The sequence below is a fragment of the Lycium ferocissimum genome, chromosome 11, assembly GCF_029784015.1.
Source record: "Lycium ferocissimum isolate CSIRO_LF1 chromosome 11, AGI_CSIRO_Lferr_CH_V1, whole genome shotgun sequence".
Classification (NCBI taxonomy): Eukaryota; Viridiplantae; Streptophyta; class Magnoliopsida; order Solanales; family Solanaceae; genus Lycium; species Lycium ferocissimum.
The window spans coordinates 42,424,189-42,442,957 of record NC_081352.1 but is presented as its reverse complement, the minus strand read 5'-3'; the positions used below and the strand labels follow the sequence as shown (position 1 = coordinate 42,442,957).

General features: G+C 36.4%; 1 protein-coding gene, 1 long non-coding RNA gene and 1 other non-coding gene across 3 annotated transcripts; all 3 read left to right on the top strand.

Annotated features, from left to right (window-relative positions):
• The first annotated feature begins 1,275 nt into the window (after positions 1-1,275).
• Positions 1,276-7,815, top strand: LOC132036531 (probable serine/threonine-protein kinase At1g54610). Its single transcript, XM_059426885.1, has 8 exons — positions 1,276-2,546; positions 3,330-3,614; positions 3,696-4,013; positions 4,216-4,443; positions 5,166-5,266; positions 5,562-5,676; positions 6,260-6,727; positions 7,413-7,815. Exons 1-8 carry the CDS (start codon positions 2,145-2,147, stop codon positions 7,626-7,628), a joined length of 2,133 nt encoding a protein of 710 aa, XP_059282868.1. The 5' UTR covers positions 1,276-2,144; the 3' UTR covers positions 7,629-7,815.
• A 1,096-nt stretch (positions 7,816-8,911) lies between these two features.
• Positions 8,912-8,984, top strand: TRNAF-GAA (transfer RNA phenylalanine (anticodon GAA)). The gene has a single exon. It is a non-coding gene; the product is annotated as a tRNA-Phe (tRNA).
• An 8,391-nt stretch (positions 8,985-17,375) lies between these two features.
• On the top strand, positions 17,376-18,167 carry LOC132036532 (uncharacterized). The gene is made up of 2 exons (XR_009409602.1): positions 17,376-17,589; positions 17,765-18,167. It is a non-coding gene; the product is annotated as an uncharacterized LOC132036532 (long non-coding RNA).
• Positions 18,168-18,769: the final 602 nt, after the last annotated feature.

Sequence of the window (18,769 nt, the reverse complement as noted above, 5' to 3'; positions counted from 1 at the left end):
AAAGAATGTCCACTTAGCCTTTATTTTTTGGTTAAAAAAGGGTGTCCACTTACCTAATCAAGAAAGAATTAACATTATTTTTTCAAATTTGCCTTATTATGTATTAAGTGACCAAATCCCAATACTTATTTAATTTGGGATAATTTAGTCAAATTACCTATTTTTGCCTGGGAGTTAGTATTTTCTTAAGAGGTATGCAAATGACTAAGTGGATCTTTTTTTAGTGGGGGAAGTAATCTTTTGTAAGAAATATCTTATATATAAAAATAAAATATTAAAATATTTATGGTAATCAATGAGAGAAAGCTATTGAATTCCTTTTGCTGAAAGTTTGGACAAAAATCTTCGTCAATTCAAGCATTATATTATCACTAAGAGACTAAAATTTACGAAACAACCTACAATTGTAGAATTCTTACGTCAAACTTGAAATATTTAAATTTTCAATTAATTTAAAATGCATATGCTCCTCAGTACGGTACAACTAGTAATGAATTTATTAGTCACTTCAATTTTTATTAATGAAACAGAAAAATCAATTGAGATTGTAAAATTAACAAGTATTTTGTTTTCGTTTATAACATATATAAAAAAAAGTATAGAAAAATAAATTTATGCGTACTTTTGTTTATAACAGTTAAATAAGATCCAAATATCAAATGTCAGTATACATACATAACAGTACTTCACTATAGCAGTTATGAAATTTTCAGACAAACGCAACCACTACATAGAGGTTTGACTGTACCTACAATGAGTGTGATCTCGATTAATATTCTATTTACTTTCTTCCTTCCCTTATTTTTCTTTTCAAGAAAAAAATAGCCCATTCCTCACTCCTCTATGTTGGACCGTTTGACTATTTCTCCCTTTTTATCAAATTTAATGTACTTTTTTTTCTTTACCTTTCTTTCTCTAGTAACAAGGTACAACAGCACAACAACATATAAGCCGTGTTTGGCTCCAACGCCGTTTATAGTACATTAATAAAATATTGTGTTCATACTCCTCAATTTTGTAATTTAGAATAGATATATTCCATTTAAAAAGTAATGCATATATACCACTTAACTTTATTATTTAGAACATATATACGCCATTTAAAAAATGATGCATATATATCCGTCATTACGCAAACGGTGCAAATATTTTTTTTTTTTCTGATGAAATTTTTAAAAAATAAAAAACGGTAGCGGTCGTACCATTCTGTTTCCAAATAGTTAAGCCAAAGACAGACTCTTCCCTTCAAAGCCTTAACAATACTACAAATGAGACTTTTGACCACAAAATAAAGTGTTACAGTTATAGGCAGAGAAAAGTGCCGGCCCCTCTTTCTCTATCTATCTGTTTCTTTATTTATTTATTTTTTTTGAATTTTAAATTCTGTTGTTTTTATTCTTATCTTCTTGCTTATTTTCACAGATAAGCGTGTTGAACAGTCAACTGCAGCGTAGCAGCTTTTTAAATTTCTTTAAAAAAGCAATAACCATATTTTTCTGTTTTCTCAGAAGTTGCCTACAGAATTTTTAGAGATCAAGCCGTTTGATCAGCTCTTAAAGGGGTTTTGGGGTTTATCATTCTAAACAAGGTATTATAGAATCTTATCATAATTGAGTTGTGTAGAAAATTTGGGGTTTATTAGTTGAATTGTGTATAAAGTTGCAGTTTATGCAAAAAGTTGGAGTCTTTTGGTGTTGTGGTTACTTTATCAAGAATTTGTTATAGAGATTGGATTCTTGGTTTTTGATTGTTCTTTTGTGAAGTTGCAGTTTGTGTAAAAAGTTGGAGTCTTTTGGTGTTGTGGTTACTTTATCAAGAAATTATTATAGAGATTGGATTCTTGGTTTTTGATTGTTCTTTTGTGAAGTTGTGGTTTGTGCAAAAAGTTGGAGTCTTTTATGGTGTTGTAGTTATTGGGGCATCAAGGGTTTATGGGTAGTTGACACTTTTTTAAGCAGTTGAATTTTGCAATGAAAATTTGGAATTGTAGTTGAGTGGCTGTTCTACTGAATTGGGTTTGAACTTTTCTTGCCTGGCTTGGGTTGTTTTGACTTTTGGTTCCATGTTTATGGGGGAAAGATTGATTTTTGCAAAGACTGGTCTTTGGGGTTTGTAGTTTTTGGTTGGGTTTTCGTTGGTTGATTATGGGTGGCGTTTGTGGAAAACCTTCGTCGCCCGCCCAAGATAGGCGGGATGGCGGTCAAAAGAGGAGAGAATTGGCAAAACGGGCACCACCACGAGCCGTTTCTTCTAAGAGAGGGGAGAGTTTCAGGGTGAAAGACAAGTTGGAAAATGGTGATGTGAAGCTTGGTTTAATTGATAGGAAGGCTAATGGATCAAGAAAGGTTAGGGATGATCATTATGAGCAGATAAAAGAAAAGCTTGGAGTCGTTGTGAATGGTTTTAATGGAAATGGAGGCGTCCCGAAAGCCTTGGAAGGGGAACTAATTGCTGCTGGATGGCCTTCTTGGTTTGCTGCAGTGGCTGGTGAAGCTATTAATGGATGGGTTCCTCGAAAGGCCGATACTTTCGAGAAATTAGACAAGGTGCAATTCTACAGGCATTCTTTATGGGTGATTCATTTGTCAATTAGATTGGATAGCAATCAAAATTGTGTTTGATTCGCCTAAACTATTAGGCAATTATAGTAATTAATACTACCTCCTTTCCATTTTATATGGTGATGTTTGATTGGGTCGAAGTTCAAAATTTTAAATTGACTTAGGTATTATATAATTGATAGTTCAACAAAATGTTGAAGTAATTTAGTTTGATAGAGAAAAATCCAATTGAAAGTTTCAAATTTGATCTGTTAAAGAAGATATACCAAATAAATATATAGTTCAACTTTCTTGTGCTAGCACTTAAGCTCAGACACACAAAAGTACTATACGCACTTTAGTGTTTTAGAAAGTTGTAAAAGCTAAATGGAATAATATTAATAGTGGAATTATGTCAACATTTTAAGATGTCCCAAGCTGGAAAAAGTGTCAATATATTGGGGCAGATGAACTAATTGAGCAATGCGAGAAGTTGATTTTGTTTCAAGAATGGTCTGCAAATCTAATCATGTCTCAGGGAGACTAATGATATAGAAGAATAGAAGTCTGATTAGGTTGAAATTACCGCTTAACATTTTGAATGTGCCATGCTAAATACAATGTTTTGATTTAGATGGTTTAAAAATCATTATATTTATTGTAATGCCTGTGGCAATATTTTCCTTCCTTTTCTATTTCCGTTAAGGTGTTAGTTTTCTTTTCCAATGTGTTTAAAGGTTGTCAATTAAGGTCTTTTGGTTATTGTCTAATAGCTTCTTGTTCTTGCAGATTGGCCAAGGGACTTATAGTAGTGTATACAAGGCGCGTGACCTAACTAACAATAAACTTGTTGCACTCAAAAGAGTGAGGTTTGATAATATGGATCCTGAAAGTGTCAAATTTATGGCGAGGGAGATAGTCATTTTGCGTAGGCTTGATCATCCGAATATTATCAAATTACAAGGTTTGGTTACATCAAGATCATCTTGCAGTTTGTACCTTGTTTTTGAGTACATGGAACATGATCTCACTGGACTCGCATCTCTTCCTGATATCAAATTTACAGAACCGCAGGTGCTTTTCCAGGATCCTTGATTATGCTTTATTCCGTAATTTTAGGTTAACTTATTTCTGACTTAATTTTGTGTTTTATAGATGAAATGCTATATGCAGCAACTTCTTAGTGGACTTCATCATTGTCATAGTCAGGGTGTTTTGCATCGGGACATTAAAGGTTCAAATCTTCTAATCGACAATAACGGGATCTTGAAGATTGCAGATTTTGGCTTAGCAACCTTTTTTGATCATCACCAAAGTGTTCCACTGACAAGCCGTGTTGTGACTCTTTGGTATCGACCACCCGAGCTCTTACTTGGTGCAATTCACTATGGAGTCGCTGTAGATTTGTGGAGTGCTGGTTGTATACTTGGAGAATTATATGTTGGCAAGCCCATTATGCCTGGTAGAACTGAGGTATATAATAGATTATTAATATAATTTTTCTTTTTGAACCTGATAGTGAGGCTTGGAGAGAGCTTTCAAAGCTGCAATTAGACATTTAACTACTAGTGCATTGATCTTGATTTCATGACGTAATTTTCACTGTTAGGTGCTTAAATGCTCTTGCTCATCAACTGAAAATTCCTTAGATACATGATTTTTTTCCTCCTTGTAGGTGGAGCAGCTGCATAAGATTTTTAAGCTTTGTGGTTCACCATCTGAGAATTATTGGAAAAAAGAAAAACTACATCATTCAACAGCATTTAAGCCGTTACATCCTTACAGACGGCGTATTGGCGAAACATTTAAGGATCTTCCTCCATCTGCTGTGAGGTTGATGGACACATTACTTTCTATAGATCCTGAACTCCGGGGAACAGCTGTCCGTGCTCTTGAGAGTGAGGTAAGTTTCCTTGGCGTTTCTTTGTCCCTCTGTTTATACCGTCAATTTTTAGTTTGATGCTCTGTAGTCTAGTCCGTAAAAAATGGTCAAACAAAACTGAAGACTGAATCCTACATGCTTATAGTCTAATGGCATGCAGGTTTTGGTCCTAATCGTTACAACATCAAGGAGAAGAATTGGGTCCAATTTGTTTTAAGGAGTATTTTAAGGTGGTTGACTGGCATGAAGTTTAAGAATCAAAGTAACATGTTTTGACATATAAGCTAAATATATGCAAATTACCAGAATTGCTTGTACTACCAACAATTAATTGAGAGTCAGTACGCGTTCAAATCGTCCCTTCATCTTTCTCTATCATAGTAAAGATTCACTTTTATATAATGTGGGGTCCCAACCAGTCATGTTAGTACGTAGTAATAGTTTCCGAAAACAGAAAAATATTAAATCTTTTTGGAACAGACTAAAAAGAAAAGAGTGAGATAAAATGGGGGCGCATGGTTAACTTGTGAGCTTCTCTGTCATAATATTGAAATTTGAAATAAGTAGTAACATAGTTCCTTTGGAGGCGTATTGCTTCATTCTAAGTGATTTTCTGGAAGAATCGTCTCATTTTGTCTGTCTGAGTTATTCGGCGTCATATCATTTCTTCAAGGTGAATCTCATTATTTGCATAATAAAGTTGTAGAACCATTTTGCTGATTAACAAAGTTATGACCATACAGTTCTTCACCACAAAGCCCTTCCCTTGTGATCCTTCAAGTTTGCCAAAGTACCCTCCCAGCAAGGAAATTGATGCAAAGCTGCGGGAAGAAGAAGCTAAAAGGTATTTAATTTAAGATATCCACATTAACTTTGGTCTTTCTCATAGTGTGAGCAAATGCTTTTCAATTCTATCGATAGCTTCCTCGTCGTTTTGAAAATCTTTAGAAGTGTGCAACAGTCGTATTGTCGAGTGGCATTTCATTTGTTGCTTTCCTAGCTTAGCTTGTACTGAGAAATTTATATTTGTTTATTTAATTTAGTCATTTCTTAGAGATTTAACATTTGTTTAAAATAATATTTTGCTTTTCAAGTATTGGAGGATACGTCATAATAGTTGTCCGAATTGTTTTCTGCAGGCAAGGAGCTGCAGGAGTGAAGACCCAATTTGGTGATGGGCATACGAGAGGATCAAAAGAACCTCGAGCTGTTGCAGCACCTGATGCTAATGCCGAGTTGGCTAGGTCAATGCAGGTATATATGTGGGGCCTGATTTTTAGTATACAAGTTGATACATTTTTACTTAAAGCCAGATCCTAAAGACCAAAGGAAACCAGATAATCATGATTCTTCAATTTTTTCCTGTTGTAACAAGAGGTTAGTTAGAATGCATTTGGGATCCTCCAAAAAATGCATAACTATTTACTCATTTTTTTGAATTTCCTTTTAAACTTTATACCACCTTTTAGTTTTTTGATGAGCATCTTTTTCCTACACCCGCGTCGGATCCTCCAAAAAATGCACTACTTTTGGAGGATCTGACACTCACCTGGTGATATTTTTGGAGATCCCGAGCAACAAAGAATTTAGGCTTTTTCCATTTGGAAATTTTTGAGTAGTTTAGGTATGGGTCATGTGAACTTAAAAGAATGAACAAGATCCAGTTTGAATGTGTTTGACATGTGATCACTCTTTTGACATAAAGCTTAGCCTTTTCTTCATAAAGAATGCATCGGTAGCCATATTTGTGTGCAAGTATGCTTTTACTCAAGTTGTCAATTTATATGATCTAGACACTATTTGGTTCGTTTCAAGTAATACTCATACCTTGTAACAGAGGAGACAGAGCAGTTCAAATCCTAAGAGCCGATCTGAGCATTTCTATCTACCTAAAGAAGCTGCTTCTGGTTTTCCAATTGAACAGCATAGACCGTCACAACCAAGGAAAGAAAGAGGCGGAGATCACTTGGAGAATCATTCAGAGAGATTTTCTCATTCAGGACCTCTAGCTCCAGGATTTGGATGGGCAAAATCTGGGAAGAAATACGATCATGACATTTCTGTTGGTTCCAATAGAGCCGACTTATCAAAGTTTTCCACTTTAGTGGCATCTAGGTCAACTGTGGCTGGTGATGCTCGAGACCGATTTGTTGCTTCACAACTAGAATCTGGCCATCAAGTAGAAAGGCCAGTACGCTTGCTTGACGAACACTCAAGGAAGCAGGATTGGAAGCGGCACATGCAAAATCCTGCTGGTTCTCGTCAATTTGACAGTGGAAGGGCCAGCATTAAAGAATCAAATCTGGTAAGTATTATGAACATTGTAACTTGTAAAAAAATAAGGTATGAAAAACTTTGTGACCTTAAAGGACTCGAATCTTGAGTGCTTAAAGGTAATTGAGATCTATTGTTATTGCCGTATTTCACTTACAAGATGATTTAGAGCCTACTAAAACTTCCCCTCTCAAAGTATAGTTTAACTCACTTGGCCATGGTGCCAACATAGTTCGCATACATAACTGCCCCTTCGATTATTTTTTAATTTGGTTTAACCATCTGGTATCCGGAACTTACTACAACAACAACATACCCAATGAAATCATACAACGTGGGGTCTCGAGAGGGTAGAGTATACGCAGACCCTACTCCTACCTTGGGAGGTAGAGAGGCCGTTTCCAGTATCCGGAACTCACTGGCCTGAATAATTCAGATTTGCTCAGCGTAGGGCTCATTTAAGGGAGAAACACTCACGACTAGGAATTCCTATCGAGGCTCGAACCTGAAACCTCTGGTTAAGGGATCCCACTACATCCCTTGATGGTCCTCCTACATTGTGATTGTTAACAATATAAAGTCGGTTTGTTCACTTGGATATTTAATGTAATAGGCCTTCATTCAATAATAGCATTTTGGTTTCATATTTGCTTTCTTGTTCTGGAATTCTAGTATGATGATGGGTGTCTTATGTAGCTCATTTTTTGTCAATGTAGCATGGCGATGGTCACAAGGGAAACACAATCCATTTCTCTGGTCCACTTCTTGTTCAACCAAATAAAGTGGATCAAATGCTTAAAGAGCACGATCGTCGTATCCAGGAAGCTGCACGTCGAGCAAGGCTCGAGAAGGCAAGAGCAGGCAAAGGCCAAGCTCAAGGGATGCAGAGAACAACCAATTCTATTTATGTCACTAGTCTGGGATCGCGGTAGACTGGGAATTATATATACAGTTCTATGTATAGTTCTTCTGAAAGTAATTGTTATTTATAGGAAATTCAGTTAAGATGAATATAGTCGAATAATTATGTGATCTATTGCTAGAGTAGGTAAAAATTGTTTATGCACATTTTTTTTTAACTTTCATTGCTTCAACTAAATCGACAGCCCTTTACATTAACATTTAACGGTTCGTAGGGATCTAGTAGCTCAGTTGGTTGGCTATCAGAGCTTTCACTTTTTGGTGAGGGTTCGAATCCTCAGGTTGTATTCCCCTTCCCCTACCCCCTATCCCTATGTAATAATTAAAAATAAAAAAATAAAATAACGGTTCATATATTATCCCTTACCAAAATTATTTATCAACTCAACCGTAAGAATTGATAAAAGGATATTAAGACCATACCAACATTAAAGAACTCAATGGTGGAATACATCGTGTGGATTAAAGACCTTGAAGTAATTAATTGAAGAAGCGCAAAACATATTATTATCAACGGATATTAAATGTATATTAGAAATTAGAATTAGAAATAATAATAAAAACTGAATATCATATTTGTTGACCACACAGGACCAATGGTCTAGTTAGGGGTGTCAAATTTTAAAGGTGATGATGTAAATCCGTACACCCAAACTTTTATGGGTTGGCACAAGATAATTTTATATTAGGTGATTTACCAACCCAACATAACCCATTTTAAAATGATTTCCAACTTAAGCCAATACTAGTCCAATTCTAACCCATTTTTAAGATTTACTTAAATTTGGGTTTATTGCTTGAGATTTAGTTTATTTGTTTGATACATACACTTTTCTTGCATCATGTATTTTATAAGTTTGTGATGTGTTCAATATGAAGGGAAATATTTTTCACGGAAAATGTTTTTCTCGAAAAATATTTAACACGAAAATTGTTTTCTTAAAAAATATTTTTCACGAAAAATCCGTAAAAATAATTTTTAGGAAAATATTTTTCGCGAAAAATGTATTTCTAGAAAATATTTTTCTAGAAAATAGACCCTTCAAAAAAACTGGGTCAAGTTGGGCGGGTCATGACCCAGCCCATTTTTAGTCCATTTCAGCCCAATCCAATTCAGCCTAAATAACTTTTGGGCCAATGTTAGCCCAACCCATTTATTAGCTCAGCCCTTTTTTATTAGGCTAATTTCAGCCCAACCCGCCCATTTGACACCCCTAGGTCTAGCGGTAGAATTGTACCCTGCCACGATACAGGCCCGAGTTCGATACCAGGCTGGTGCATTCTCACATCCTTTGCGGGGATAGCTCAGTTTGGTGAGCGTCAGACTGAAGATCTGAAGGTCACGTGTTCGATCCACGTTCACCGCATTTCTTTTTCGGTCATGAGCCAAGTGAATGATATGTAGCGTGGTATAACGTATACCTGATTGTTTAACCAAACAATATGTACGTATGTCGACATAGCTCCATGTATATTCATTTCGGTCTAACTTCGTTAATATACCCCAGTCTTACTCCGATAGCGTACTATCCTAGACCCTCTGTCTATCCCGACATTGATAGAAATTCATAGTTAGGTTAGCCAACCCGACAATGTACTATTCTCCTTCATTCACACATACAATATACTCCTGTTTTGGTTCATGTGGTAATATTTAAGTACTTTTTAATCCGTTCCAGAAGAATGACAATTTTCTAAATTTAGAAATAATTAAACTTAAATCTATCATTTATCTTTAATTAGAGTCGAGAAGCTTTTATAGTCACACAAATGGTATGAGAATATTTAACATCACAAATTTCAAAAGTTTTAAAATCATATTTATGTTATGCCATGTTTATGAATTATGATCACATATTTTTTAAAATTTCATTTATCTTTATCCAAAGATAGAGGTAAAGTCTGCATACATCTTACCCTCCTCAGACCCCACTTTTGGGATTATACTAGGTATGTTGTTGTTGTGCTTATTCAATCATGCCACATAAATTAGAATGAAGGGAGAATTGAAGTTGTGAGAAGGTTAGTACACAAAATGGTCTGTTATTGCGTATTGTGACGGAGCCACATGCATCAAAAGGGTGTCAACCGACACCCCTTCACTGAAAAATTACACTGTGTAAATAGGTAAAAAAAACTTTTTTATGAATATATACTATGTGTTAAACCCCCTTAATTTTGTCGTATATTTACTTTTTTATATTTTGACACCCCTTAGTAAAAATCCTAATTCCGCCACTGATTATTTGCGTAGTATCTAAGATCGAAAATGTGAATCTGAATAATTGCAAGGGCAACAACTTAAAGGTCGCAAGATTCATAAACTGGACGGATTCTTAAGGAATCTCTGTAAAGGAAAAATAACAATATTCTTTTAGCTTCATTATAGCTTTTTATGAATAGCTAAAGATAAGATCCAAGTGTTTCCCACTCACCATTAGTTACCTAATCCTAATTGACAAGCATTTAATTATCCAAACTAGTGCTGAGACCACTTAGCAAACTGGTCAGTGACTATTATGTCATTATGCTATTGGTCTTACAGGTGAAAAGAGTTCTATAAAGAAATGGTAGATAATCTTTGCTGGTGTTCGATTGCTGTAATAAATATTGTACTATGTGCTTAAATTAAAAACTTGTCTAACTGTTCTGCAAACTCAGAATTTTATCTTAAGATAAAGGGCTAATACATAATGTAAAGAATTTTTACATTATTATGTACTTTTACCAGTTATAACAAGTTATTTGCTACGTTTTTCTTTGTTACGAACTTAAAAAAAATACCATAATAACTATATAAAAAAATAAAAGTTAGCTACGAAATTCATTGCTAATCTGTCGCCAAATACCCGTAGTTAATAGGATTTTCTTATAATTCGTTATTGGTTCGTCGTTAAATAGAATTAGCAACGGATTTTTGTTATAGTTATTTAAAAATAAAAGTTGTCCGTCGCTAATTCCTATTTTTTTTCTTCCTGTTATTGCTGGTCATCTTAATTAATGATGTAAGCTGTCTAGCACAAAAGTTAAAATCAATTTCTATTGGTAATATGACAGAATGTTGAAAGTGCAAGGAGGAGGGGGGGGGGGTGGGGAGGGGGGCTGTGGAATTGTAAATTTTTGCTTTAGGAAGTCGACTGTTTAGAGTAACTAGTCGACTGCTTACAAGCTAAGTAGAAAGTAAATAGCAGAAATTAGTTGACACGCGATGTTTATACTGGTTCAGATTAAAAGTGAATCCTACGTCCAGTCTCCTTGGGTTGCAAGGGTGATCTCTGCAGCTCTTTAAGTGAATGTTTCGTATAAAGGTTAGTTTGAGTGAAGCTCCTACGTCTACACTCAAACTCTCGTAATCTTTCGATACAATGCCTCACCAACTTAAAAATAAATCTCTCCTCTTTTTTTGTTTTGTTTACACAGCAGCTCTCTCAGAATTACAATGTTTATGAAAAGTAGAGCAAAGACTATGTGAAGGTTGAGACGAAGTACATCTTCTTCGTCTGATTGGAGCAAGTATTTGATATGTTGTAGTCGTTTAGGCTCTTCTAAGCAGAGAAAGCAACCCAAGAGATTTGATCCTTGGAAAATACGAATATTGAGGATCATTATTTTCCATGAATGAAGTAAGAGCTTTTATTATTGATTGATCTTTTCCTTGTGGACTTCTTGATTGGTCTTCTTCTGATCACCTTTCCTTGTAAGTCCATCTGCTTGATACTTGATTCTCAATGTAATCGAAATTTCTTCTAGTAGTAAACCATCCTGATTTTTGCTCTGACCTCTCTCTACAACTTATCTCTCTAAAATCAACCAAACTGCATGGACCCCAAACTTACTCGACCGCCGGACCCACCGAATATAACAAATAATATTTTGACAACTCAGCAAATCCAGCCCGAAAATCCAAATAATGGTAACCTCAACCCGATAACGGCTAGTTTAGCATCTGATCCCATTGGTGGCAAGGCTCAACCACCCACCGAAACAACTCTTACCGCCGACAAAAGCACTGAACTTCCCGTCAACAACCACCAACACAACCAAAATGTTCTCAATCTTCCCATCGTCCCACAAACCCCTCAAAACCCTATCCCTAAGATTTCTTCCAATTTTGACCCACCCGTAAACAAATCTGCTCAATCCAACCAAAACCATGTGCAAGACCCAATAATGAAAAACCCTTTGATTCCTACCCTACCCAAACACCTTAATGCGAATAGAAATCCCAATAACACAAACAGAGGATCCAAGCCATACACCAAACCTTTGATTTCTAAACCAACTTTTGCATCTACAGTGCAATCAAAGCTCCCCCCTCTCACAAATGATGATGCTTTAACTGAAATTAAACATGGAACATATCTTGGGAAACCGGCTGTGTTCTTTAGTGCCGAGGACTATTTCGTTAATTTGGCAAAAGAGTGTAGATTCACCATTATTGGGAAATTCTACAGAAGCAAGCCCACAATGGAAGACATAAGAAAGACTTTCACTAGACAATTTCAACTTATTGCTAAGGTTGATATTGCTTACTTTGATCCCCACCATGTTTATTTAGACTTTGCAAATGAAGTTGATTATAATCATGTATTTGCTAAGGATTATGTTAATATTGGTGAGGCCCCTATGAAAATCCTTAAATGGCTCATGGATTTCAAACCTCAGGAGGAAACATCCATCGTCCCTATTTGGATTTTGATCCATCAACTCCCTTGGCACTTGTTCAATTGGCAAATTGTTTCTAGATTGGTTAGTAGTATAGGGGTGGCAATTGCTCCGGATCAAGCAACTTACTCAAAATCTAGGGGTAATGTGGCTAAAGTTAAAGTTGAGATTGACTTATTGAAACCTATACAGGATCAAATCAGGCTTGGTTTTAAGAGATTGGATGGCTCAGATGATGGAAAATGGTTGGATATTGAATATGAGAAAGTTCCCAGCTATTGTTTGTACTGTAAAATGCAAGGGCATTTTGAGTCACAGTGTAGAAATAAGGTCAGAGATGAAAGGATCAAGGCTCAAAGAGAAGAGCAAACAAGAAAGGAAAATGATCAAAAAAACGACCAAGAAAACAGAGACGATTTCCAAACTGTCTCTCGAAGGAAAGGGGCCAAAGTGAGATTTGCTCAACCAAATGAACAACAACAGAATGATAACATCCCTAACAATCAGATTGATAACAATGAAATTGAGAAAAATAAGCAAATTTTTCCTGATCCTAAGGCTGTTAAAGGTAATAAGAAAAGAAATGGCATTTCTATCAATGAACCCACTGATGTACAAAAGGCATCAAATGTGATTGAGATGCCTGGCAAAGGCAAGGATAAGGTGACGGGTGACGGAGATGACAACAATATGATCCACATCAAGACCAACAACAAAAAGAGAAGATTCAGAAACAAGAAAAATAACCAACAAGGGGACACCAATTACAATCAGAATGCTAGCATGAATCAAAAACTGGAAACCATCAGAGAGAAGGGTCGACCAAGTGGAATGAAGAATGCTATTACAACTGATATTACTAACAACAATAAAGTAATCACCAGGATCCATATCACTATGCTACCAAGCAGTGATCTATCAGCCAATATTACCAACACCATAAAGGTGAATAATACCAATCAACTTGCTCAAAATGAGGAGGAAGTGAACAACAAGCTTGACAGTGAGAAATCCTATCCCATTGATCCGGGTGATGCCCAAAACAATTACTTGAAACTGATCAGTGGTACCAGTCTAGAGGAAGATCAAAATGAAGAGGTTAACACTAACAAGCTAAGTCATTAAGCAGAATCTTCGTTTGAAGATGATGGTAGTTCTGAGGATGGTGATTATGAGGACAAAATGACTTCTGAGGAAACTGATGAATTTGAAAGTGTTGACAGTGAAGATTTTGACAATAATGATCACCTGGACAGCATAGCCATCAATGATCAACTAACCACTGACGAATATGCTGAATTTCTAATTGAAAGCGTCAGCCCCCAAAACCTTATAGATGTTAACATCAGCTCTGAACTGGGGAGAGTTATTGATCAATCCCACATTTCTCCTAGAGGAAGAGGTAGAAGCAACTTAAGAGGTGGAAGACAAAGCGCAAGGGGAAGAGGTGGATATGTCACCAACCAACTGCCTGTGTTTACGTCACAAGAACAAAACCTTTCCAATTAATTTTAATGTTTAAGTCTCTATATTGGAATATAAGGAGCATCAATTCAAGTGGTGCTCTAGACAGACTGAAATAGCTCATCAGATCACAAAAGTTCCAGTTCATAGCTATCAGTGAACCATTCCACAAAAGTGACCAGCTGGACAAATTCAAAAGGATGCTAGGCTATGAAAATGCACATTCTAATTGTAATAGACAAATATGGATTTTCTGGGATGAGCTACTTGACTGCAGAATGGTAGAGGAAACTGATCAACATGTGACTTGCACTATTGACTGGATGGGATCAAACATCCTGGTTTCGTCTGTTTATGCAAAATGTGATGCAGAATTAACGGAAGAGTTATGGGATAATCTTAAGAACATCTCCCATAATTACAATCTGCCTTGGTTCATAGCTGGTGATTTTAACTGTATTACTGATCCTGATGAAAAATTTGGAGGCAATCTTCATAGAATGTCCAAGAGTATGACTATCCTGCAATTCATCATGGATTGTGACTTGATTGACCCTGGTTATTTTGGTTCTAAATTCACTTGGTGTAACGGTTGGGCTCCTGAAAAAAGAGTTTGGAAAAGACTAGATAGGGTGCTGATTAATCAAGATTGGATGAACCTCTTTGATTCAACCAGTGTCAATCATCTAGTTAGAACTGGTTTTGACCATTCACCACTTCTCACTATTGCTAAAGCTACTAATCAGGAGACTATTAGATATTTTAGATTTCTTGACTTTTGGGCTGAAGAAGATGGTTTTAAAGAAGTGGTAAATTTGGCCTGGAATATTGAGGTTCAGGGATCCTCTATGTAGAGGTTCCACCTTAAGCTTAAGAACACTTGCAGAAACCTATCACAATGGTCTAGAAGGTCCGTTGGGAATATTTTTGATATGGTTAAAGACTTGGAAGGGAAGGTTGCAGACCTAGAAAGCAAGATCCTTTTGGACAACTCTGAGACTAACAGATCTGATCTGAATAATGCTAATGCTCTACTAATTCAAGCCTATAAAATGGAGGAGTCCTTTTGGAAACAGAAGTCTGGCATTAATTGGTTTGTTGAGGGTGAAATCAATTCCAAGTTTTTTCACTCTATTGTCAAAGGAAGGAAGAAAAGATTATCACTCAAGAAGATTAGAAAGGAGGATGGCACCTGGATCGAAGGAGATGAGAATATTGCTATGAAAGCTGTATCCTTTTATCAGAATCAATTCTCTAAAGAGGATATTGATTCCAACTTCTCTATCCTTAATTATATTCCTAAAGTTATTGATGATCTTGATAATGACAATCTCTTTACTATCCCCACTATGGATGAATTAAGAGATGTTGTTTGTTCCATGAGCGCTAATAGTGCGTCTGGACCTGATGGTCTTTCTGGAAAATTTTACCACTCTTGTTGGGACATTATTAAAGATGATTTGCTTCTTATGGTTTGTGATTTTTTTTGCAGGAAATCAAATCCCAAAAGCCATCACTCACACTTGTCTCACTCTTATTCCCAAAGTGGACTGCCCCCAAAATTTCACTGAATTAAGACCTATTAGCCTAAGCAATTTTTCTTGCAAAATTATTTCCACTTTGATTAATAAGAGACTTAGTCCTCTTATGCACAAATTGATCTCCCCTAATCAAAATGGTTTTATCAAAGGGAGATCAATTACTGATAATATTTTATTAACTCAAGAAATGGTCCATAACATATCTAATCCATCTACATTTGGTAATGTGGTACTGAAACTAGACATGGCTAAGGCTTATGATAGAGTTTCCTTGGAATATCTCTGTAAAGTCCTTAGACAATTTGGTTTTAGTGAAAGATGGATTGATATTATATGGAGATTAATGTCTAATGTTTGGTACTCTGTTAATATTAATGGAAGTAGACATGGCTTTTTCCATTCCACTAGGGGTTTAAAGCAAGGAGATCGATCCTTTATCTCCTTCACTTTTCCTCATAGGGGCTGAATTGCTTTCTAAGCTTATGGATTCCCTGAAGTTTTCAGATTTTATTCCTTATTCTATTGATACAAATTCTCCTTATATTTCTCATCTATGCTATGCTGATGATACCATTTTGTTTTCTTCAGGAGACCCTGATTCCTTGAAACTCATGATGGATAAATTGGAAAGCTATGAAAGAATCTCTGGACAGCTTATCAACAAAAATAAATCAGGGTTCTATGTGACCTTTGAGGATGATGACCCTAGAATTGACATCATCAAACACATCACTGGATTTTCACACTGCCAGTTTCCTATGCAATACCTTGGATGTCCCATTTATGTTGGGACAAAAAAGATTGTCTATTTTAACAACATGGTGGCTAAAATAGCCAAGAGAATGCAGGGATGGCAAGGAAAACTTCTTTCTTATGGAGGAAAGGTTGTCCTCATTAATTCAATTCTTTATTCCCTTACTTTACATCTGTTAGCTGCCGTTCAACCTCCCAAAATTGCGCTATATAAGATAGAGATGATAATAGCAATTTTTTTTTGGGGTATGGATGGAAACAGAAATAAAAGACACTGGATAGCATGGGATGATTTATGCTTTCCAGTGAAGGAGGGTGGTATTGGTTTCAGATCTCTCTCTGATATTTGCAAAGCTTTTTCTACCAAAAGTTGGTGGAAATTCAGAATTCAGCATTCTCTTCTGAGGGATTTTCTTGAAGCTAAGTATTGTAAAAGATTTCATCCAGTAGCCGAGAAGAGGGCTTCGGGACAGTCCCATGGGTGGAGAAGGATGATGGACATTAAGATCTCTGTGGAACCATGTATTTTCTGGAATTTGGGCAAAGGAGACGTCTCCTTCTGGTGGGATTCTTGGACTAAACTTGGACCCCTTGCTTTAACTATTCACAATGGAAGGACTCCTAAAAGAATTTTGGTGAAGGACTTCTTCAGGAATGGGGCTTGGAATCATGGTAAACTTATGAGAATTGTTCCTCATAATGTGGTTACTGTCATCATGGATATCCATATCAACTTTGCTAGGGATGATCAATCTGTTTGGATGTCTGATCAATCAGGTATTTAGCTGTAAATCAGCTTGGGAGTTGGTGAGAAAGAAGAAAGGTAATACTCTATCAAGTGTTAATATTTGGCACAAGAGGATTCCTTTCAGAATCTCCTTCTTCATGATGAGGGTCCTCTTGGACAAAGTAACTACTGATATAGCTGTTAAGAAATGTGGAGTCATGTCCTTTATTTATAACTGCTGCACTATTCACAAAGAGGAGAATGCTTTTCATCTGTTCAGTGAGAGTGATATGGCCAATAAAGTTTGGGATTTCTTTTGCAATTCGTGTGGCATCACTCTGAGCAAGGGATTGGTTAGACATAGGGCAATGAAGTGGTGGCTTGTCAAAGCCAAGAATGATGTTCATAGAACTATTCTTCAGTGCATACCAACAGCCATCTGCTGGCACATCTGGAAAAGCAGGTGTTCATCAAGGTTTGACAATATTAAGATGTCGGATTGATTCATAATTCAACAAGCAAATTCATTAAGTTGGTCATCAATTTGCAATTTCCAAACCTTCAGATTCCTATAGCTTGGCATGATGTTTTTAAGGCAGTCGACCAGCTGAAACCTCTGATTGTGTTTGTGGCTGTATATTGGCTCAAACCTGACCTTGGTTGGGTTAAACTTAATGTGGATGGCTATAGTAAAAGGAACCCGGGATCTTCAGGAGGGGGTGGCATTATTAGAGATCATAATGGATCCGTGATATGTGCTTTTCTTTGAGTATTATGGGGATTGCCGTAACAATCTTGCAGAAGCTAAGGCAATGCTTAGAGGTATCGTTCTGTGTATCAATAATGGTTTCACTAATGTGATAGTTGGGTCAGATTCTATGATTGTTCTAAACCTGATCATGAGGATTAAAAAGCCACCCTGGCAGCTAAATCACATTATAGAACAGGTTATGGATTTGATCAAGAATGGCAACTTTATCTTTTGTCACACGCTTAGAGAGGGTAACAACACTGCAGACATCTTTGGCAAATCTAGGAGAGAAGGCCAAGAATACATTTATCTTCAGTGGGACTGTTTCCATTCCTTCTAATATTAGAGCCTCAAAAAGTTAGAAACTGATGGACTACCAAACTTCAGATTCAGAAAAAAGAAGAACAAATATGTCATCCATGACAGTGGATAATCTTTTGTTAATACTCTCCACTATGTACATAGCATCACTTAGCGATGCTGCAAATCACTTGGAGGATTCCCAACACTATTATGCACATGGTGGATATTTTTGCTTTCTTATTTATCATAGGTTGGTGATAGCCAATTCTCATCCTGTTTTGGAGGCTAAGGTTTATGTCCTCCTCCGTGTAATTATGATTTTTGGTAAATATACAGGTTGGAGTCACTGCCTAAACTCCTCCATCATATAGATGGAACCTTGGAAAAAAAAAAAAAGATTCTCAATCACCAGTTGTAGTTTCCTTAATAGAAGACTTCCTTGATTTTCCTCATTAATAAGGAAGCGTCTACAAATCTCCTTTCCTTTTAGGTGTAGGATCCTGCTGTTAGTTAACTCAAATGAAGTTAACCTTCTACAATGGGCCGACTGATTTATCAGCGGGCAATTTGTAGGATTGCCCTTCGCTGGGGTGGTCTTTAATTTTTAACCCTCAAAATGGTGGTCTTTAAATTTTGCCCTTTAGGCAGAAATTCTGCCTGTGGGCAGAATTTTGCTGGGCAGATTTGCAAAATTCCGCCTTGCGATTTTTTTTTTAATTGAGTTGGAGTTCGAACCCACAACCTTGGGGTGTTAGGCGAGGAGTAAAATTTAAAGACCACCAATTTGAAGGGCAAAAATTAAAGAGCACCCCAAATAAAGGGCAATCTGCACAATAAAAAGTTTGTGAGCCTGTGGATCTTCTTGATTCAACTTGGGCCTATTGCTTTGTTATTCTTCATTGGGCTTCTGGCAACTCTTGAGTATCAATCTGCACAATAACACAACTT

Coding starts and splice junctions, on each gene's coding strand:
- LOC132036531 (XM_059426885.1), top strand. CDS start 2,145: ATGGGTGGCGTTTGTGGAAAACCTTCGTCGCCCGCCCAAGATAGGCGG. Junction 3,615..3,695: donor TCAAATTTACAGAACCGCAG/GTGCTTTTCCAG, acceptor TGTGTTTTATAG/ATGAAATGCTATATGCAGCA. Junction 4,014..4,215: donor TTATGCCTGGTAGAACTGAG/GTATATAATAGA, acceptor TCCTCCTTGTAG/GTGGAGCAGCTGCATAAGAT.